Source organism: Alnus glutinosa, chromosome 9, assembly GCF_958979055.1.
Source record: "Alnus glutinosa chromosome 9, dhAlnGlut1.1, whole genome shotgun sequence".
In the NCBI taxonomy this organism is placed as follows: Eukaryota; Viridiplantae; Streptophyta; class Magnoliopsida; order Fagales; family Betulaceae; genus Alnus; species Alnus glutinosa.
Genome location: NC_084894.1, coordinates 1,782,724 through 1,806,843, shown reverse-complemented (window position 1 = coordinate 1,806,843; position 24,120 = coordinate 1,782,724). Strand labels below are relative to the sequence as shown.

General features: G+C 32.5%; 2 protein-coding genes across 2 annotated transcripts; both read right to left on the bottom strand.

Moving 5' to 3' along the window:
* Window positions 1-8,016: 8,016 nt before the first annotated feature.
* LOC133877631 (beta-glucosidase 13-like) lies at window positions 8,017-13,392 on the bottom strand. Its single transcript, XM_062316021.1, has 13 exons — window positions 13,231-13,392; window positions 13,046-13,115; window positions 12,280-12,337; window positions 12,067-12,143; window positions 11,038-11,115; window positions 10,688-10,775; window positions 10,282-10,537; window positions 9,771-9,886; window positions 9,111-9,328; window positions 8,992-9,023; window positions 8,689-8,791; window positions 8,457-8,565; window positions 8,017-8,185 (listed from the first exon to the last, which is right to left on the bottom strand). The coding sequence occupies exons 1-13, from the start codon at window positions 13,390-13,392 to the stop codon at window positions 8,017-8,019; spliced, it is 1,536 nt and encodes a 511-aa protein (XP_062172005.1).
* A 1,837-nt stretch (window positions 13,393-15,229) lies between these two features.
* LOC133877585 (beta-glucosidase 12-like) lies at window positions 15,230-21,955 on the bottom strand. The gene is made up of 13 exons (XM_062315953.1): window positions 21,754-21,955; window positions 21,568-21,637; window positions 19,870-19,928; window positions 19,700-19,775; window positions 19,473-19,550; window positions 19,288-19,375; window positions 18,119-18,374; window positions 17,284-17,399; window positions 16,947-17,163; window positions 16,474-16,506; window positions 16,138-16,240; window positions 15,911-16,019; window positions 15,230-15,626 (listed from the first exon to the last, which is right to left on the bottom strand). The coding sequence occupies exons 1-13, from the start codon at window positions 21,916-21,918 to the stop codon at window positions 15,458-15,460; spliced, it is 1,539 nt and encodes a 512-aa protein (XP_062171937.1). The 5' UTR covers window positions 21,919-21,955; the 3' UTR covers window positions 15,230-15,457.
* Window positions 21,956-24,120: the final 2,165 nt, after the last annotated feature.

The following is a 24,120-nucleotide window of genomic DNA, read 5'->3' as shown; positions in this document are numbered from 1 at the left end:
ATGAACTTGTTGTATGTATATACATAGGTCGATCTAGTCCATAACAATAGCTGTCTGGATAGGGAAATATATTTTTTTCGAGAACTTTAGTAATATATAATCAAATTAACCTTGCGTTTTTAGGATTTGTGTGCTCCCTTGTCCAATAATGAGTCTTTCACAATAAGATCCACCTATACAACTAGTAACAATATTTAATTATAAAGATTAGCTGTATAGCTGACTTGTTAGGCCGTTCACCACTTTAACATGGTAAAGCTTGATAATTAGGTAAGCCATTGAACTTGTGGTATCCACGTAAGCCCATAATAGTAGGTGATTGGATTGGGAAAAGGCTCTAAATAAAGAAATGGAGCCTCTTTGTCCTAATTAATTTTGGAATGATTTTAGTCTTTGACATGAGAACTTTATTTGTATCATACTTTTATTGAATATTGTAAAAGAATATTGTTGTTCATAGTCCGTCATTTTGTTGACAATAATTCTATTGTTTGGTAAAAGGAACAATTGTATTGAATATATCAACTTCAAGCGGTTTTTTTTTTTTTTTTTTTTTTGGCACCCTCATCATGAGTCATGAGTCATGACACTCAATAAGGTGGGTTCTTAATTAAATAGAAAAGGCAGTCATTAAAATGTTTGAATTTCAACTGATTATTACTTTTGTGCAATTCACAAATAACCCAAGAAATTCGATCGATCCGTATATATATTCTGATTGGTAAAATTGTAATTAAGCTCCTTCATAATTAATCATAGCTAGCTAGATCCATCTAATTAGATCGATGCATGTAGTACTTTACTCTAAATTTACTCAATTAAGGTACGTAGGTTTTTGACCACCCAATATTGCAAAACTCTTCCATAAAAATCGTCTGCAAATATTAAGTTTGGTTGGAACCATAAGATATTGAATTTGCAGTTTTTCTCTTATTGATCGAAAGTGTTAATCAGCTCCGATCCAGGTGAGACGTACGTACAATAACCAGAAATTAAAATGAATTATGCAAATATTTATTTTCGCGTCATATATGCATGCATATATAGTACTACTATGCGTGCATAGACGTACTGATCGAGTCTACTGACTAGATCCCCGGCCACCAAAATTGAAGCAAATTAATTTATTTCCAGCCGGCGGCCAAAGCATATAAGTTTAATTAAGATTCTTTGGAGGAAAAATCTGGTTTATAGGAAGTTTTTTACAACCCAGATATAAAAATGACATGTATCCTTTAAATATGTGAGAAGCATATGGTTATTTATTAATGCTATTAAAAATACATATAAGAAGTACATGCTATTTAAATAACATGTGATTCTCACATGCCAATGAATACTTGTCAATCTTATATGTGGGTTGTAGAAAATTTCCTACAAACCGATTTGTAGGAAATTTATGTCCTATATATATAGGGTTAATTATAGTTTTTGTAAGAACTCAGTCCCACATTAAAAAAATGATTGGTACATATAGAGCGGATGGATGATAAAAGAGCTTGTGGATGTTAAATTTCATATTGATTTCATATTATGTAAAATTGAGTTTTATAAGCGATTATAGAAAACTCAAATTGTAACTTGAACTAACCAGTTTTTTTTCGAGTGCCTCTTTCTCAAATCTCACATTAGAAATATGATTAGCCAATATAGAGCAGGTAGATTATAAATGAATTCATTGGTGCTAATTAATCTCATGTTGGTTTATTTCTAGATGAGACCGAACTTTATAAGCGATTATAAAGAACTCTAATATTACAATTTGACTAGTCTTTTTTTTTCGAGTGATAACACGCATATGTCACCTATCTCTTACATTGGAAAGATATATGATTAGCCCACGTAGAATAAGTGGATCATAATTATTCATGGATGCTAAATATCACACACGTTAGTTCTTTTTTAGGTAAAACTACACTTTATAAACGATTTATATATAGGAAACATTTTAACTTATCCTGCTAAGCTTGGTCAAAGCATGGTCTGCCTCTTTCATAAAACAACGTACTACGCCCGTATGAATATGCCTAAAATTTGACTCTTTTTAGGGCAGCCTCAAAATTATGAAATTTAGTCTTTTAAACGATCGACATTGACACGGGCGTAGACCAATATTTTGTCGATGGAAAATACGTGCAGACAAGATTTTGCCAAGGCAATGTCCTTTTAGTGGAATTAATTAAGTTGAAAAGCCCCCCTTTGTAAGTTTTTCCCACTTGATTATAAAATAAATAAATAAAAAATTTGAAAATATTATTTATTAACAGAATAAAAAAGTAAAATAAATGATAAATCCGACGGGGCGTGGACCAATTTGTCATTGTAGTTAACAAGTTAAATTCTATTACATTGATGACTGGGCTTGCCATGCATGAAACCATTTAGATTAAGATTTTCTTAATCTAGTCCATACGACTCCATATAGGATAGGATAGACACTATGGCATAGATTCGACCACGCACGTTGTTTTAATTTGATATTAATATTATATATGAGATGCTTGACTGTTTTCAAAAAAGATAAAATAAAATAATTGATATTAATATTACATATGATCATCTCTTTTGAGCAAATCGCGTTTTTATAATTTACATAATCTTAAGATTATATTTTGTCTTGTACGATCGATTTCTTTTATTAATTAAGCAGACAGATTTACTTTAAAACCTATATTTTCTTATGAAGATTTTTAGTAGCCACACTAAAATAGTTAAAAAGTTATTTTGGTGAGCTAATTTGATAAAAACACTAAAAAATCACTTTCAACAGCCTCACCACTTTAATCAAAAAGTTTTAGTGAGTGAAAATACTCACAAATTTTAATGAGTAATATGTCTCACTCAAATCAGAATTACGTGCCACCGTGACTTCTATACAAATTTTTTTTTATTACAATTCAAATATCTAAATTGTACATCAACTTGTCAACTATTATGGGATATTCGGATGATTTGCATATGCTTAAAAAGTGTAGCTAATTCACAAGTGGGACAAACAAATTTGGACTAATTACAATTAGTTGCTCGTATTACATATGGTATAAGTAGCATTACGAGCAATTTGAATATCTGTTTAGACATGTGAGTTCCGCATTTGCTCTCTTTCTAGAGCTGCCGGCATGCAATACGCACAACTAATTTCAATTTATGGTCAATTTTGAATTATTTGAATCACCTCCATAGACTAATTCAGTTGATAAAATGTTTTAATATTATTTTAAAATATGTGATTCTTACATGTATTTTTAAAAATAATAACTAACCCAATCTAGTAAATTAAAATATATTAATTATATTAAAAATACATATAAAAATTACATGGTGTAAAAGCAAATGTCAATTTAACAAGCCCAATTGAATAATTGACCAATTAATGCTATGGATTTGGAGCCAATTAATTGGATTGGGCTGCCACTTGGTCTTTCAAGAACTTATCTAGAACCAAGTAGTCGGATCGTTAAGGCCTATGTGACTTGGGCCAACCACAACCCCTACCCTTTGAACCTCAAGTTCTACTAGTAATTAGGGATGTTTGAGTGACACATTTTTTTATTATATTTTATTATTTCTGAAATACACGTTTATATTTTATTGTTTTTCTAAATTTGAATTGAATTATGCTCAAGTTTTATTCAACTTTTTTAATTTCGTCTCAGATTTTCTAAATTATCCAAACATAATTTCAAAAAATAAATTTTATCGGTATTCGCAATTTTTTATACTAACTCCATGCGTCCACGGTTTCAGAGTGGGAGGTTGTGCCTTTTCAATTTATATATTCAAGCTCACATAATTTTTAAACTACACTCAATTATGTAGGACTGTACAATTGGTTCGGATATCGACTATTAGCTTATTCTTATTTCAATTACAATTGAAGTTTTTGATTATTCTTATTTTAATAATCACAATCATAACCAACAGTTTTGAATATAGTAAAGAATAATAGAATATAATACCAAAAAATCGTACACCCAAACGTACTCTTACATTTTCTAAAAACATTCAAAAACCTGATAATAAGGATAAAGTTATCCTCCAAATTAGGGCAGTGAAAATTTAATTTATTAAATTAACGCATATTCAAAATGCATAAGATTCTCGCATGCACTTTTAGAAATTAATTGACCACCGAATAATGGGAGATGGCTTAAAACCATGCAAGAGGTTAATCATAACTCTAACCTTGAAGATAATTTAATTTCTAAGAGAGTTCTAGCAATATTACAGTATTTTCTACCTAAAAAATTCAAGAATTTTTCTCTCCATAAGGAGTAAACTGTAGCAACAACCATCAGCCTAACAACTAAACAAAGAAGGGACTTCTCTTCAAAATCAGTCACCATATTTAAAATCTATCTTAAGCCTTGATTTGGTTTTCTTATGGGCCTATCATAAATTCCTTACTTTATTTAGCCAACATAACCATATTTACCACACCTTAACTTCTCTATAAATACCTTGCATTGTAAAACTATTTCAAACGGTTGAATACAATAAAGATGTAGTCATAAGGGCACTTGACAGTAATGGACATAAGCCTCTAAGGCTTAACCACCCCAATTTTTATTTTTTATCTCTTTTCTCTTTCTTTTGCTTCTTCAATTTCTCCTTATTTTGTTCAAACAGCTGGAGTTCAACTTGAAATCAACCTATTGTCAAATTCTCCCATTCCACAGCATGAACTAGCTAGCAATTTAAAAAGAAAATAATAATAAAAAAAAATCAAATCAAATCTTTACAATTTACAGAAAGTGGTTAGAGTTTCACAATATTCTAATGATTAACATAAAGAATCATATGGTCGATCATTAATATTTTACGCCATACCAAATATTCAAAAATGAAAAAAAAAAAAAAAAAATTTACGCCAAAACAGACGGTGTCTAAGTCCCCTCCGGTGTGTCTTTACCCCATAGCTCATCAATGCCCTAGCTTGATTTATCTAGCACGGGAAAAGCTATTTCTTAAGAGCATTCCTAACAGCTTCTCTTCCCTTCCCTTCCCATCCATTTTTCCTAAATGTAGAGAACAAAACTATTTTTTGTTTCCCTATAAAAAAAATACTCCGCAGCAGCTTCTTTTTACCTTTCCCTTTATCAATAAAATATTATTTTTTTACTTTTATTTTAATTTTTTATTTATTTATTTTATTCTCTCTCTCTCTCTCTCTCTCTCTCTCGTCCTCTTTGTCACACAGATGCAAATTTCCAAGCCTCCTTTCCCCCAGAAATGAGCCAAAGCTGGATTTGACCAAAGGTGAATCAATCATACGCATCTTGCATCGAATCAATGGCTACAATCCAAGATGACTTTTGTCTCTCCCCTTCCAATTCTTGTAGTTGGTTCTCAATCTCTCACTCAAATCAGAATATCCAAGCAAAAGCAGCCATGAATCAAGTTGCTCTGCTGCTTCTTAACAAGAAATGAATATGAATGTGGAAAAGGGAAAAACTTCATAGAGAATTCAGAGAGTTTGGAAACAGAAATGAGAATCCCATGGAACACTTCACTTTGCAAACAGTTTCAGCCCACACCCACCTCCCAATACGAAACAAACAAAACATCGTATTGCCAAAACCTCCTCTCCCTTTTCTATTCACTGGAACAAATGTTATGAATCTTGGTGACATGTTTGATTTTGGCCGCTTATTTGTAAGCTTGAGCTTGCTACAAAAGTCCCAGCCTAATGTGAGCTGTGAATTGTGACTTGATCCAATTCCTTCCAGCCAGTATATTTTTCCTCCTTCCAATTTTTCTCCAGTTGCAAAGAGGTGGCCATGGTGGTCTGAGTTTGGATGAAGAACGGACAGCCATGGACAAAGAAGAAGAAGAATGGACGATAAAAAAAAGGAATGAAGAAGAAAGGAGTGGGGCTGCGTGAAAATGCATGACATGAGAGAGTGTTTTCTTTTAATGATCCCAGTGGAAAAGTCTCACAAAGGGATGCACACCTGCATTCATCAATCATGTATAGCAAACTATAGTGATTGAATTATGACCTCATTATGATAAGTCGATGACACATAACTAATAACAATAAATCATGACCTTTTGCTACTAGCTCATTGACAAGAATGTATACTTGTCAATGTAATATTTTATTCCTTCCCTGTTAACATCCCCACTTAGTTTTCCTTCTGAAATAATTAGAGCTCCAAAGTGAGATATACTTGATAATTTCCATTTTTATTTCAGAAAGTTGGGATTAATAAAAACGAGAATTCTACTTAATTGGTAGCAATCGAGACCATGAGATTGAGAATCTGTATACATCTAAACCCATCTCTTTCATAATTCCCACATCTTCCTGTATCATATAATCACAAAAAGACAAGTTACAGAAATTCTGATCAAAATATTTTTTTTAGTTGTCTTATATATATATATAAGAAAATTTATTTTTTCAAAAAAAAAAAAAGAAGAAGAAAATTTATAGGTAATTAATTAGGAGTTGATAAATTAAAGTGAATTTTTCTATTCATTTTTTTTTATTATGAGGGCGCTACCTACCTTGCAGCGATGATATTGATCAGTGGCTACATCTCCGTTGCTTCCATCCGTTATCCTACCTGCAATTACTTTCATCTTAAGTTCACATTATATTTAGGGGATAGTAAAGGGTTTTTTTTTTTTTTTTTTTTTTTTTTTTAAAAAAAAAAAAAAAAATTAACTGAAAAACAAGACGTTGAAGAAAGCCAAGCAGTTTCATGGGCGCCGGTACTGCTAGTACTCAATGAGCCAAGAAGCACCAGAAGGCCTAAGAGTAGATAGCCTTCAAACGCCATCATAGTTTTGGTTTCCCTGGCTGGAATTTTTTCGTTGGCCTTTTTGTAGTGGAGCACTAAAAGAAAAAGAAAAGAAAAGAGAAAAAAACAAAACAAAATTTAAATGATTATTGGTCTCTCAAAAATAAATATACATACAACAAATGTCTGGGCTGGATTTACATTTCTTGCTATGTTATCGAGACTAAATTTCCTTTTGCAAAGGCCCAAAGATCGATCTTCCCCTCCCTCAGCTCGTTTGGGCCAATCTCTCTCACAACCTCTCTTGCTTTGTTTTTGCAGGTCCAAGACTCGGGCTTGCCTCGTGCATGAGTTCCTATGTGGCTCCTTTCTTTTCTTTTTTTTTTTTTTTTTTAAAGTACGAATTCTCATTCAACCGAACAGGATACAAACATTAATGGAAAGGGGTAGGTTCCTAACAATAAACCCAAATTTGAAAAAAATAGTACGAAGAAAAGTATCACAAAAGAAGATAAGAACCTCAAAAGAGGTGTGCTCAAGGCAAACATGATGGAGAGAAGAAGAGAGGGGAAGAAAAGAAGGGAGGAGAGAAGCTCCAAAAGCTTGAAGCTGCTCTCCCATGGCAAGTTTGATGGAGGGAGTTGCAGAGAGAGTTGGGGGTGAAGCCTCAAGGATTTTTCCCATGTGGTTCTGATTTGATGTTGAGTTTGAATTTTGTTTTTGTCATTTACGTTCTATTTTAATTAAATATTTTATGTATTGGGTATTACCTATTAAAGGAGAATCTAAGCCCGCTCGTGAGAAGAAGTATTAAAATAATAATTAAATGATTAAAATCAATCATTTTGAAATAAGTAATGATTTAAGAAACTAACCTTAAATTGGGGCTGCTCATATTAAAGTACACAAAATACACTATTTTATCATCAATGACCTTGCCCTATGGGTTTTTCTTACTATACATGTCTTTGCTCCCTTCTCTCATTGTCTTATTATCTTTGATCTCTTAATAAATTCACCTTATATATAGTTCATATATTAGTGTCATGTGACACAAAATTGATTAAAAAAAATTTGACAGGAAAATTTAAATATTATGCCATATAGTGTAACATTATTTTTGCATTGATTTCTCAAAGTTGAAGTGTCTTCTCATGTAGAATGTATAAATCCACTTCATGAGTCTGTACAAACAGAAATCAAACTATTTATAAAGCATATAGATGGAGAAGAATTATTAATACATCATGAGCATCAATCGTTATGTCTATTTCGTGAGGAAAGTCTTGAACCAATGGGCTGAAAGCTTAGGGTGTCTTTTCAGTTCGTTCTTATAGTCTACGTAGTTGATGCCAAACCGAACTGTGTAACCTGAGTTCCATTCGAAGTTATCCAACAATGACCATGCAAAGTATCCCTTAATGTTTACACCTTTCCTGTTCCCAAAACAAAAAAGAGTCAAAGCCAGTAAGATTTGAAAGCAAGAGAGAGTTATTGTTAAAGGGGATCCATATTTTTAGCAATTCAAACTGCAAGTGTGAAAGACTTCTTTTGATTGAGTTCATATGTCCGAACAAAAAATGTGCTACTCAAGATTTGTATGGGTATGAGAATTTCATAAAAAAATTCCTCACGTTTGTTGCCTGAATTGCTAACAATTCAAGAAGTAAAACTGTTGTGGATCTCTATTCATTATTAAGAACTTACTTGATAGCCCTCCAAAGATACCAAAGATGGCTATAGTAATACTCAATTCTTTGGTTGTCCACAAGGGCTTCCTCAAGCGACAAGGTGGCATTATTGACCTCATCAATACCTACAATATACTTGTAGATATTTAGCTTCAAATGGGACATCTAATGGTACACTCTTTTCCAATTTGTCATGAAGTTATGTGAAAATAATTGAACTAAAAAAAAATAAAAAATATGAAACTTACCATTCTCAGTAATATATATTAGCGGATTATGGTACTTCCCCTTGACATAAAGCAAAAGATGCAGAAGTCCTCTAGGGTAAACAAAGAGCCAACTTGATGCAGCCTGTGATTTAGAGAAACTTTTAATTATATAGATAATGATGATTTAACATTGGTCTCGAAACAAAGGTTTTGAATTCAAACTTTATCTCTGTCATTCATCTTCCATTTTTAATTAAATATTTTACATGGGAAAGTGTTAGGATATTAATTAAATTGGCTTCAACATGGTAAAAAATAAATGTTGGTAGATTTAGCACACACCTGTGGACCAATGGGGATCCCATTGCGCTCAGCTGCCACGACAAAAGTTAGTATAATTAAGATACATAAGAAACTCGGCCATAGAAATTGATTCAAAGTACTGTTGTATATCTACTTACTGGTGAGATTAGCAAGAGAATCTGTCAAGTAGCTTGGATTTCCAGAATTAAGGTGAGGTGAGTTGGCTGCATAATTGGAAGTATAGTAGTTTAATCCAATGAAGTCAAATGACCCTTTTAACGACTTAGATTGCTCTTTCGTAAACTTGGGTAATCGCTTTCCAACGAGAGATCGCATGCTATGGGGATAGTCACCATTTGTCAAGGGATCCAAAAACCTGTAGTAAACCATGGAATATTATAGTTTAGAGGTAATTTGATCATTTCACGTTTGTTTGTTTGTTTTTTTTGTTTGTTTGTTTTTTTTTTTTAAATTTAAAAAATACATTTATAATTAACATATTACCATTTTTATTCAAATTAACATGAAAATACGCAACAAATTCTTCAAATAAATGGTTTGTTTGGGTTTGTGGTTTCAAAATACGCAATTTTTGAAAACGCTGTTAAGCTAGTGGTAAAATTGCAGTGTTTTAAAGACGCACTCCTTTATTTATGATTTTAAAACATATATTTTTCAAACTCTAAATTTTTTAAAAAGAGATTTTCAAATGATTCATTTTTTACCATTTTGTTTAAAATTACACTTCTAGCTCGCAAAAATTACAAGGCCAAACAGGCTCTTACTATACTAAAAAAAACACCCAAATAAGAACTTACCATCCCAACATGAAATCAAGGGCACGTAGCGCGGCATTACGGTGGTGCCTAGCAACAGAGAATGGCACCATCCAGTTGGAATTTAGCGTAATCCCAATAACACCTTTTTGTGCTGCCTGAACAAAATGAACATTGGTTAAGAAATACTCCCAATTATGCAACAGTAGAGCAAAAAGAATTTGTACTCGAAGTTCGAATAATAACCGATTAGCAATATGTGTGTAACAAAAACTGTATCTATCAAATTTAAAAAATTTCTGTCAAGATTGACAAAAACATTGGCAGTGTTTAATAACATTAGGATTGATTAACAGTTTTTTACAGGATCCACAAATCCGACACGAATTCAACTCGAAATTAGGGGGTTAGAGTTGAGATCATAAAAATGAGATAAGATATTATATAATTACCCCTAACTAATATAGGTTTTTCATATAATTAAGTACCCAAAAGTTTTGAATATATATATATATATATATATATATATATATCATTTAGAGTAAGATGGAACCTGGTAATTATGCTTGTAAACTTGAACAGCAGCTGCATGAGCAAGAAGCCGGTAATGAGAAGTCAAATATGGTTCTGTGCCTGAATCTCCACCGGTGCAGTTCAGATTTTGCCAACTAGAACATCGACCAGGTGCTATTTGCCCGCTTGCATAACCACCATTGCTGTAGCTCCATAGCTCATTTAGTGTGATCCAATGCTTTACACGATCACCAAATTCCTTGAAGCAAAGCTCAGCATATACCTTAAAGTCATCACTGAAAAGAAACGTGCTCAGAGGTTGCAAGTTGAAACCCATGGGAATATGATATTACTATTACAAAAAAGGGGGGGAAAAGTCAATCTACTGATCAGATGGACAAAATTAAGGGGAAAATAAACAATGTGATCTTGAGTTAGTCACTTACACAATTTGAGGACTTAAGAAACCACCATACTCATCTTCTAACGCTTGGGGAAGATCAAAGTGAAAAAGTGTCACAAAGGGCTTTAAACCTTCATTTAGTAAGAGACGAGTGAATTATAAGCGCAAGATATATAGGTGGACGACATATGATAAAAGATAAATGTTATTCTTCACATTCATTTATTACACTTATTTTATACTAGCTGACGTGAGATGATTTAAGTAGCTAGCTTTCTATGTTAGCTACTACTTAAAACATGTCATGCACGTTGACCGGTATAAAATAGGTGTGATAAATAGGTATGAATGATAATATATATTAATTGTGATGGAATTATGATATTGTATGACCTTTATGCAGGAGCTCATTAATGAGGTTGTTGTAATATTTGATTCCTTCCATGTTCACACCCCCACTTAGCTTTCCTTCTGAAATTTAGACCCCAAATAAACTTGTTATAATTTCATATATATAGCGTTAGAATATATTATGAGAATACATTTTAGATTATGGGATTTGATTTTAGCATTGAATATTATATTGTAATTGATAGTAATATCCTAGAATCATATTTGATTGTACTCAAATATGATTTTATTCTCTCCGCCTACCATTTTGTATTCTCTGTATCTCCTTATAAATATGAACATTTTGTATTGTAAATATTATCAAGTGAATAAGAGCAAAATATAGTCCTTGTGGCTTTAACGAGTGGACTTAGGTAATAGATTGAACCACGTAAAATTCTTGTCTTTTTTTTTTTCTTCTATTTATTTCGCTATTTATTTATTTTCTCATTTCCATATAGAACGGTGTTACGTGCTTACGTAACGTACGATGGGAACTTGACAAGAACGATAGATATGATAAGATTTTTTATGAATCCTAGACCTCCGATGAGCAATTAGAGGCATCTGAACTCACAAACACAATGACAATATTTAAAAGAATGAAATACAATAGAAAATAGAGTCCCACATAAAATAGAATTTTCATTTGATCCATAACTCAACAACCTAACCTGCTGACAAGACTCGATCTTGAAAAAGATAAAAGAGATAAACCTAATCATATCCAAATAATAACATAAAAAGATAAACATGAGACATCTACCCACACAACAATAGTAAACTAATAAAATAACTAATGAACTGAATAACTAGTAAAGCAATAAAACACTACTAAACTGAATAACCTAATAGATAATACTTCCTAACAGACTCAATACCTAACAAGGACTATACACCTTACAAAGGGTTAGAAAATAATATTGATATCAAATTAAACCTTGATCATATATATTTTGATTGTACCCAATAATCTTTTTATTTTATCTGTATTTTTATGCAAGAAAGTAGCTTGCTAGAGATTAATCTTACTTGGCAACACTCGGGACCATGAGATAGAGAACCTGTATGCGTCTAAACCCATCTCCTTCATAATCCCAACATCTTCCGATAATATATAATATGAAAAACAAAATTGTTATCAAATTGTCACGAACCCTAAACTGGCATAAACCATTAGAAAGGTGATCAAAATACAAGTGACATATATGTTCTTTAATTTTTTTTTATTATGTGCTCCATACCTTATAGTGATGATATTGATCAACTGCGACATCTCCATTACTGCCATCCTTTATCTTACCTGCAATTTCATATAAATTTTATATTATTAAGATATAAAAGATTTATATGCGTGTCCTACTTTGAGCCGTGCTTTTGAAATATTAATTAAATGATTAAATTTATTACTTTTATCATTTTTACTTTTTAAATAAGTGATGATTTAATAGGATATCAGAACAAAAGTCATGACTTCAAACCCTTACTCTACACTTTGCCGTTATTTCAATAAATATTGAGAGTACGACGGTAATGTGTTGCATGGACAAGCACGTGCTTGCTCCTATAATACTACAAGCTTGGGTCTCAAGTCATTGTGATTTTAATTTCTATCTTCATTTTTTTTTTAAGAAAAAAAAAAGAAAAAAAAAAAACAGCAAGCATTTGGAATCCTCATTAGTTATATATCTTGAATTTTCCATTCCCATCTCTACCCAAAAACTAAAATAAAAAAGAAATATTTTTTCTATGCTCATAAGTACTAGCTAGTATTTAACCCAATATCGTATATATATATTTAGCTAGTATTTAACTCAATATCGCATACAATATATATATATAAACACTTTCTCCACACGGATCGAATAAAATCTAGACTTTCGCCTGCGAGCGTGACCATAATAAATTGTTTGGACTTAAGTGACTTACTACTCAAGCCGACCTGACGACCTCTATAGGTTAATGTTGCATACAATATTGGTAATTCATACTTTGAGAGAGAGAGAGAGACCTGGATATTTATGGGCGTAAGTATCCCATATACTTGGTCGTCTGCCACCTTCATTTGCTGCACCTTCATACTGGATTTTAAAAATAAATTGGCATATATACAGACAGGTAGATATATGCTATGCTTGCTTGACATCTCAGGACACTTTATGAAACCCTATTATGATACAAACACGTAGGACTTACTTGGTAAGACGCCGATGCCGTTCCAAAAATGAAACCCTCCGGAAAAATTCTCCGGTTGAGTGCAGTAGTGCTATGGCTTGGTATAACAGCAATGCTTTTCTCAATTAATGAGCCAACAAAGACCAGGAGGCCAAGGAGTAGTAGATAGCCTTGAAATGCCATTGCTGATTTTAGTTATTATGGGCAGGAGGCACTGTACGTCGGGGCCTCTTATAAAGGAGTAGAATGTAGATAGCCTTGAAATCCCAAACTGATTTTGGTTATTAGAGAAGGGAGGCACCGTCAGGGCCTTTTATAGACAAGTGCCGCTCAAAAAAGAAAGAAAGAAAAGGCAAATGACTCATAAGAATAAAAAAAAAGGAAGATAAATGACACCCAAGCATTCTTATCTGTCCCCAAGAGATAGCTTAATCGGCTGGGACCACGCCTCATGAAGCGGAGGTCACTAATTCGAATCCCCCCTCCCTCTCTTGTGTGGATATGTCAAAAAAAAATAAAAAAGCATTCTTATCCGGCTCTCTATTAAATTACTACTTGATGCGGGTTAGTTTTATTAATTTTTTTAAGATCCATTTTATTTAAAAAAATCATGTCTTTTGAATCTAACATTGGATCGAGACAAATCTCATGGCGTTTAAAAGCTTATTAATAGGGTTTCAATTTTGTATTTCATGAAAATTTCGTAATTCTAATGTTTATGAAGAAAAAGTTGTCATTTTGTATTATTTGTACTGAAAAGTGTTTTTATTTCGTTTTTTTCTAATTTTTTATGGTTCCGAATTTTGGAACTATATAAGCCTATTAAGATGGCTTTATCCTACAACTTATGTATTTTCTATCAATTTATCAATATAAAACACTATATAAATGATTTTCTATCTTTTTTTAACTTTTGCCTTGATTGCTTGATAGAATGTTGATTTGAGAAGAATTATATTTCTATTGTTGCTTGACCCCATGAGAAAAGCAAGACATCGAAGAAAGCCAACATTTAGTGGAAAAGAAAAAGAATTCTATAAAAATCTCTCTCTTTTTTTCCTTTTTAACAAATAAGTAAGCAGATTGTAACATTTAATGCAATATGACATAATATATATCATTGATTACCTGCCGAAAAACTGCTCCGGTTGAGGGAAGGAGTGAAGCAGTATGATGGGCGCTAGTGCCGCTAGTCAAAGAGCCAAGAATTAAGCACCAGATCGAAGGCCTAAGAGTACATAGTTATTCAAGCTATAGTTGAAGTTGATCATATAGTTCGATCTTAATTCTCCTATAAATAGGAGTATGTTATATTGTAAATATTATTCAAAGACATAAGAATAAAATGTAGTCATTTAAACTTTATCATGTGGACGTAATCTTGCATATGGATTTTATTTTATTTTTTGCTGGCTTTTGTATTTTACGGTGACCGTCCCTTGGTGTTTTGCGGCGAGATTCGACTCTGCGGCCGAATCCGACAGCCCCGTCAGCAAACTTCGGGCCAATTTTCAAATAAAGAAATAAATAAATAAAATTGAGTTTGAGGAGATGTTACAATTGAAGACTATCATACTTGAAGATTGTGACCTAATTACAGTTAATGACTATCACCTAATCACAGTTGAAGATGGTGACCTACGGTCTTAGCTAATTCTTCTATAAATAAAAGTCTATGACCTAGTTACATGTCCTAATTCTCCTATAAATAGAAGTACTATGTTTTATTGTAAGCATCCCTCAGAGACCAAACCATGTAATTCTTTGTGTATACTTATTTATATTCCGCATTATATTATCTTTCCGATACGAGGAATCTATCCTGCCATTACAATTATCACAAAAAAATTTCTATCCTTAACAATATCGAGCAATCTATCCTGCCATTACAATTACCGGCCCCTACCATCATTACGATTTTTATTAGAACCCAATCATAAATCAATTTGCATGTTGCGAGTCTCATAGATCGGAGCCTATGGATCATTCTCTCACCAATTGCAGAATTAGGCGAAAAAAAGAAAGAAAGTATAAAGCGATTATTATTTAACAAGCATTTGAGTCTGTACACAAAATAATCACATTATTTAAAGAGATTACAGATGGAGAAGAAATGATATCTTCAGTTTATTGATTGGAATTCATGTCCAAAAAAAAAAAAAAAGTTTATTGATTGGAATTATACGGTCCAATATTATTATATAGATAGCTGATAATTATATGAGCATCGATCGTACGTCATGTCCGTTTATTTCTTGAGGAAATTCTTGAACCAACGGGCTGAAAGCTTAGGGTGTCTTTTCAGTCCGTTCTTGTAGTCCACGTAGTTGATGCCAAACCGAACTGTATAACCTAAATTCCATTCGAAGTTGTCCAACAATGACCATGCGAAGTAGCCTTTAATGTTTACACCTTCCCTGTTCCCAAAAAAATAAAAAAAAATAAAAAGAAACACAAACGAAAACAAAAACAAAATAGTCAAAGCCAGCAAGATTTGAGAGCGAGAGAGATAGAGAAAGCGATTGTTAAGCGATTTATAGTACTATTTTTCACACTTATTTCAAACTCGATGATCATGTGTTGTGTATTAAGTAAGTTTTTTTTTTTAAAAAAAAAAAAAAACAAATTAATTAATATGAAAAGCTACTTAAAATAACATAGATGTAAACAAAAAGTTTTACTCTTGTTAAGCGGTACTTACATGATAGCCCTGCGAAGATACCAAAGATGGCTATGGTGATACTCAATTCTATGGTTGTCCACAAGGGCTTCTTCAAGCGACAAGGTGGCATTATTGAACTCATCAACCCCTACAGTATAGTTTTACGTAGATATTTGGGTTCAAATGGTCATCTAATAGCTCCCATTCCATGAAAAGCTCCAATTTTCCATGAAGTTATGTGAAAATAATTTAAAAAGAAAAATTACCATTCTCGGTAATGTAGATTAGTGGATTATGATACCTCCCCTTTATGTAAAGCAAAAGATCCAGAAATCCTCTAGGATAGACATAGAGCCCATCAGACGCAGCCTGTGATGTAGAGAAAATAATGGAGGGCATTTAATTATAAGAGAATCTGCTCAAACCCTTCCCTTTACTTGCAGAGAACTAGCTAGCTAGCTAGAGGGAACAGATTTATATATTTTTCAATCAAACAGCTATATAGTATGTTTTGGCCCCTCATATAATAAATCCTAGTTTTGTTCTGAGGCTAGGAACTTTCAATATACCAAAAGAGAAATGTAGATTTATTTAACACATACCGGTGGGCCAATGAGGATCCCGTTGCGCTCAGCGGCCCCCAAAAAAAAAAAAAAAAAAAAAAAAAAAAAAAAAAAAAGAGTGGTCTAGTTAGTATAAATACACAAGAATCACATAAAAATTGGAATAAAGTTTTTCTCCAAATTGAATTAGAAGAATCATATGTTATTAAGCTAACTAAATCAACAGAATCTATGAAGCTATATATATATATATATATATATATATATATATATATATATATGTTCAAAATGCACATTTGATTGAATATGATAGCTGAACTAGTAATTAAGTTAGGTCGACTGGTCACTATGCACCTGCATTGTACGTTCTATTAAGAATGCATATGAGAACAACTTTGTTATAGGAATTTTGATACACGTTAGCTTGATAGACTGAGTTATTATAAAAAGTTACTTCAATTCAGTTTGGAAGAATACCTTATTCTAAAAATTATGTGTTGTATCTACTAACCTGTAAGATTGGCAAGAGAATCTGTTAAGTAGCTTGCATGTCCCGCATTAAGGTTAGGTGCGTAGGCTGCATAATAGGCAGTATAGTAGTTTAATCCGATGAAGTCAAATGACCCTTTTACAAGCTTCGATTGCTCTTTCGTGAACTTAGGCAATCGCTTTCCAACCAGAGACTGCATGCTATGGGGATAGTCACCATTTGTCAAGGGGTCCAAAAACCTACAGTAAATTAACCATAAAATATTACAATTTTCATTCAAATTAACCATAAAAAAAATTGTAACAAATTCTTGAAGTACAGGGGCAATCGAACAAATTGACACGTAGCGCAGAACTTACCAACCCAACATGAAATCAAGGGCACGTAGCGCGGCATTGCGGTTGTGCTTGGCATCAGAGAATGGCACCATCCAATGGCTTATTAGCGTAATCCCTATAACCCCTTTTTGTGATGCCTGAACATAATTAATAAACATTGGTTAATTAATAAATTCTCCCAATTATGCAACGGCAGGGTAAAAAGAATTTTTATTTGATGTTCGAATAATAACCAATTAGTAGGTGCATGTGTAACAAAACTGTATCATATCTATCAAACTTGCCAAGGTTGATAAAAATGTTGGTAGTCTTTACTAACAGTAGGTTTTTGCCAATTTAGTTAAATGGGTCAGGCTAGCTAGGGTTGACCTATATAATTTATACATATGTCTTAACATAAGCCGAACCCGATATACGACATTTTAGAGTTGACAATTTTTTACACGACTCATAAATCTAACATGAATCAAACACGAAACTAATTAACGGGTTATGATTGATGGTATGGATAGAAATTTAACTTGAGGGGCCAAAGTAAGAAAAGAAAGACCTAAAATAATTTTTAATCAAATTTAATGGCCTAGCATCTTTTTCTTTTTCTTTTTTTGGTGTGTGGAAGGCCAGCTCCTTGATCCGTAATTGATTGAGGAGTCTGACCCTTTTAATTAAATGGGTCAAATTAAAATTGACGTATATAATGTTATAAGCATGGTTTGACACAATCTGAACCCAATATGCGAACACAAATTCTCACTCGTAACTATCAAAGGTTTTTCATACAATTACCCAAAAGGTTTGATCAGGTATACGTCACTGCAATCGTGCACATTGAATATCATTTAGAGTAATATAGAACCTGATATTTTTGCTTGTACACTTGAATAGCGGCTGCATGAGCAAGAAGCTGGTTATGGGTGACCAAATATGGCTCTGTGCCTGAATCTCCACCGGTGCAGTTCAGATTTTGCCAACTAGAACATCGACCAGGTGCATATTGCCCGGTTGCATAACCAACTTTGCTGAAGCTCCATGGCTCATTTAGTGTAATCCAATGCTTTACACGGTCACCAAATTCCTTGAAGCAAAGCTCAGTATAGTCTCGAAAGTCATCACTGAAAAGCAACGTGTACATACACATATATACATAAATTAGACTGCAAGCCCAGAGTTTGCATTAATTTGGTCATGATTAGAGCTAAGGTTGCAACCCATGGGAATTGGTCTGGTTTGCAACCCATGTTATCGTCCAACTCAATTGGCAAGACAACTTATTTTGGCAAAAATAAAGTACGTTTATTTGACAAGAATAAAATATTCTTCATTTCAAAAAAATGTATTCTCTATTTAGGAAAAAATAAAGAGTATTCTTATTCTCCAAGTAATATAATCTTATTTATTAGGTCCTATCTTTCCTTTTAAATGTAGGAAATCAGGGATAGTTAGAGCTTGTAATAAGGGGTCTTCTATAAGAACCCGAGAGGTATTGAATAAGAGCATGGTACAATTTCTTCTGCTCTCTTGAAGCAGTCACCAATTTCAATGTTGTTTACCCTAACCGATCATAATCATCTATGGCTTGAGATTGGTTACATGGCGGAGAGCAACAAATTAAACAATGACCAGAAGCGACAAACAAAGAGACAAACTGTGTAAATAAACAAAGAAAAATAAATATAGATAAATAAAAAAGTTCATAATGTCTCAGATTCAGATAGTAAAATCTTTTGACCTCGTGCCAAATAAATGAGGCAAAAGGATATATATTAAACAAAACTCCATGACAAATTTGTAGCTAGCTTTCTTAATTGTTAGAGTCATTAACAATAATGCACTCCATCAAATGGGTCCTCATTCAAATCATAATTATGATAATATATTACAAAAAAAAAAAAAAAAGTCTACTGATCAGATGGACAAAAGGGAATCAAGGACAATATATATATATATATATATATATATATATATATATATATATATATATATATATATATATATATATGTCATGATCATGAGTTAGTCACTTACACAATGTGAGGACTTAAGAAACCACCATACTCATCTTCCAAGGCTTGGGGCATATCCCAATGAAAAAGTGTCACAAAGGGCTTTAGACCTGCATTTATTAATAGAAAAATAAAGAGTGAATTATATAGGCAATAAAACTGGATGACATATATACGACGGAATCATGAGATTAATTGATTTATGACCTTTATCCAGGAGCTCATTGATGAGGTTGTTGTAATATTTAATTCCTTCCCTGTTCACACCTCCACTTAGCTTTCCTTCTGAAATTTAGACCCCGAATGAAATTTTTATGGTTACATACAAAGTCAGAAAATAATATTTACTTCAAAACCTTGTACCCTATTTATTATCTTTTTCATTTTATTTGTATTTTTATGCAAGAAAGTAGCTAGCTAGGGATAAATCTTACTTGGCAACACTCGGGACCAAGAGATCGAGAACCTGTATGCATCTAAACCCATCTCCTTCATAATCCCAACATCTTCCTATAATATAATATATAATATGAAAGACAAAGTTGTTATCAAATTGTCACCAACATCAAACTGGCTTAAACCATAATTAGAAAGGTGATCAAACCTTATAGCGATGATATTGATCAACAGCTACATCTCCATTACTGCCATCCGTTATCCTACCTGCAATTTCATATACTTCTTATATTCGATCGTAAAATATATAAAAGAGATTTATTTCTATGCGCTTCTTTGAGCCATAAGTTAACCAAGTACTAGTAGAACACCGTACACATGCCAAACTACCCAAATACATACAGACAAAAATGCAGACAATTAACTTTGTTGTTTTAGCTAGTCATGTGAAGATGACAGTAAACGTTCGGTGGTCATGGAGAATATATGAAGACAAAGGATATATAGAGCTTTTCCATTGGCCTCACTTGATTCGAAGAACCAATAAAATAACCCCATGGTTAAAGTAATCCCTATATTATTGCATCTTGTAGAAGTATTTCTAATTCATTAAGAACAAGCCTAGCTAACATTTTATTTTATTTTTTAGAAACTTTGGTTAACACTTTTGAACTTTCGATCACTTTTGTAATATTTCTCAAAGTTTAAGAACTTTTAATTTAGTATATCGAACTTTAAAAAAATTACAATTTCACTCATCTATTAGGATTTTTCATTAAGTCCTAACGGACAGAAAATCCTAACGAATGAGTGAAAAATTTCCAAAATACCCTAAAAAAATATTGTAATTTAATTGTAATTTTGTAGTTTTATAAAGTTTACGGGAATATAAAAGTCAATTTATCCTTTGATCATTTGAGTTAATCACAAACGATAATAGGAGGAGTGAAATTACAAAAAAAATTAAAAATTCGATATATTACATTAAGAGTTTCTGAACTTTAATTAAAGAAGAAATTACAAAAATGACAAACGAAACAACTAAAGGTTTCTTTTATTATTATTTTTTTATTTTCTAATAAAGATGCTGTAGGAGTTTGTGCTAGGGTAGGCACGAAACCCAATTGGGTTTTGACTTCAGAAATTTATGCAGCTTGTTAGTCAAGATACCAATTTAAACTATTAAATTTATTATTTTTAATTTAACTTTACTTTTAAAATAAGTAAGGATTTAAACATCAAAATAAAGATTTTTTTTTTTTTGCCATGTCCACACAAGAGAAAGAATGACTGATTTAAATTCATAACCTCCACTTTATGAGGTGTGATCCTCAACCAATTAAACTGTCTCTTGAAATGAAATAAAAAATTTTAGTTCAAAACTTAAGTCCATAGTTGCTCCATTTCAATAAATTTCGATTCTTTTTTCAGCAATTCTGCATCCACTAAAAGCTGATCAACAAAAACCAATTTGGCACCAAATTTTTTCCATTTTTTTATCAATATAAATGATTTTTTTATATTTCTCGTACATCTTTTTTTAAAATTAACCTTTAAATCTCTAGAACCTCTAAAATCCCACGAATAAATCTTATAGATTTAATAATAAATTTTTTTAATAATAAATCTTATAGATCTGCCAAGACTCAAGAGCATACATTCACATCCCCATCGCCTCAAGACAATTAAGTTGTTGGGTGCCGTTTCTGTAAGAAACAAGTCAAGGACAATGGAAACAACAAAGCCATTTAAAGCGTCCTAATATGCAAGATCTTTGCATTTCATTATTTTTTGTACTAAAAAAAAAAGGTGAATATATAAAGAAAGAAGTTATAATATAACCCAATATATATTGCATACAATATTGGTAGTTCAAACTTTGTTTTCAAGAGAGAGAGAGAAAGACCTGGATATCTATGGGTGTAAGTATCCCATATATTTGGTCCTTTGCCACCTTCATTTGCCGCACCTTCATACTGGATTTTAAAAACAAATTAATTAGCATATATACGTACATGATATATAGATGCCTCATGCTTGACACTTTATGAAACCCTATTATGATACAGACAGGTACGTACGTAGGACTTACCTGGTAAGACGATGATGCCGTTCCGAAAATGAAACCCGCCGGAAAACTGCTCCGGTTGAGTGAATCAGTACTGTTTAGACATGGTGTAACAGCAATAATGCTATTATCAATCAATGAAGCAAGAAAGACGAGGAGGCCTAGGAGTAGATAGCCTTCAAATGCCATCACTGATTTTGGTTATTGTGGGTGGGAGGCACCGTCGATCAGGGCCTTTTTATAGACAAGAATCACTCAAACTGATGGTTTAAATAAAAGAAAGAAAGAAAAGGACAAAGAAATTCACAGGCAATACGTAAGTTAATTATCATAACGTACGACTCTCAATTTAAGAGCATGTCAATAACCAAATGACTCATAATTTGACTATTATGAGCCTCTACTAGAGATTTTTACTTTTTAGCTTATTTACGGTAGACACCATAACGAATAAAAATTTAAGAAAAAAAAAGGGGCACTTTTCTTTGTTTATTATTTTCTCCTCAATCACCCATATCTCCACTACACTTTTCTTTTTTTCGTTTACCGTACAAACGACGTCAAATTGAAGTCAGCGCGGTTTATTATTTAAGTGGTACTAAATTTAAAATTAGTGTCTTTTAAACAGTAAATAACACTTTTTTTTTTTTTTGCTCTATTTACTGTTTAAACAATACTAATTCTTATGGTGAAAAATTTAGTTATAAATTTTTGTTTAACCTTTTTTAGGGAGAGAAAAAGAGAGAGAGAGATAAGAGAGAGGAGGTCTCTTGCGCTCCTGTGCACGCAGGAGCTCAAAGCTCTCGCACAGTCCCTTCATGCACTCCTGCGTAGGAGCTCGAGGCTCAAGAAAGAAGAAGAAGTACTCCCGTCTCCTCCTGCGTAGGAGGCTGAAGAAAGAAGGAGGAGGAAGCTCCAGGAACTTCTACAGGAAGATAAGAAGAAAAAGAGGAGGATTTTTTTTTTTTTTTTAATTCACATTAATGCCATTTTACTGTTTAAACGGCACTATCCAAGTAGTGTCATTTGAACAGTAAAATGAAGCTAATGGGGTAGTGTCGTTTACTGTTCTAGATAGTGTTGTTTGGACAGAAATGGCTTTAATTAACGTCATTTGAACAATAAACAATACTAATTTGGAAACTCGTCCCTATGTTTTGCTCCTTTTTTAAAACGAAATTATTCAAACGACACTAAGTGCCTATTTTTCTTCTTTTTGGTAGTGATTCATCTTCCCCATTCTTCTAATTGCACATCGAGAGAGATACAGTGAGTTTGAGAGAGAGAGAGAGAGAGAGAGAGAGAGAGATTTGTCAATCCTCATGACCCATATCCTCTTCTGATCCCACTTTTCTTTCCACGACAATCTCCGAAACGCACAACGTACCGCCTCTTTCGCCGACATGATCATCAATCTGTTTGATGGGATCACTTCGGATAATTTTTATAAGTGTTGATCAAATGGTTGATTTCCATTATTACATTATCAAATTGTACGATAGTCGTATATCGATTTATTTACTAAATAGGAAAATCAAATGCCGGCAAAGGATTAAGTTTGAATTTAATTTTACTTTATATTCACATATATAGATGACGGGTGCAATTGTCCAAACTGACTACCATTCTTTTTTTCTTTTTTCTTGAAGCAATTAAACTAACTACCATTCTACCTAAGAATATCTTCATATCTTATTAGCAATAATTAGTAGTGTCAAATCCCATGGCCAGGATTTTCCACGAGCCACTCGATAAAGAAAATTAAACATTCATATATCCATTAATGAGTAATGCTAAAATATTCTCCTTGTGTTTTCTTATATCTTTCAAAACTAACTAACGTGATTTTTAAAATTAATATTGAATCAATATTTAATAATAATTTATCACAAATTCAATTGTGATTTTAAATTAAAGTCATATCAGTTTTAAAGGAGTAGAAGGGGAACATGCACGTAGCATATATTACTCATGTATATCGAACTTCGATGTTGATCTTCAATATGTGACAGTCCAATGGCCAAAAATACAAGAAGAAAAACACCAAAAAAAAAAAAAAAAGAAGAAGAAAAGGAAATCTTATTTAAAATTTCGCAGGGAGAATTTTACATGTTAAAGAATCAAAAAGTCAAGAATACTGACTATTCCTCAAACAAATTAATTATCTGGGGCATATGATATTGACCCTAGAAGAATGGCATTTTTGCTTAGACCGGCCTGGTACAAAATGCATGCCCTATCTACGGCATCAAAAATTATTTCCATCCAAAAGGAATTAATATTCAAAACTGGTTGGCTCAGTTTTGAGTTGTGGTTGATTATAATTAACGGATCCTAAATTATTTAGTTTTAGTCACATTTTGCTTAGATTCATTGAGTTTGATACGTACA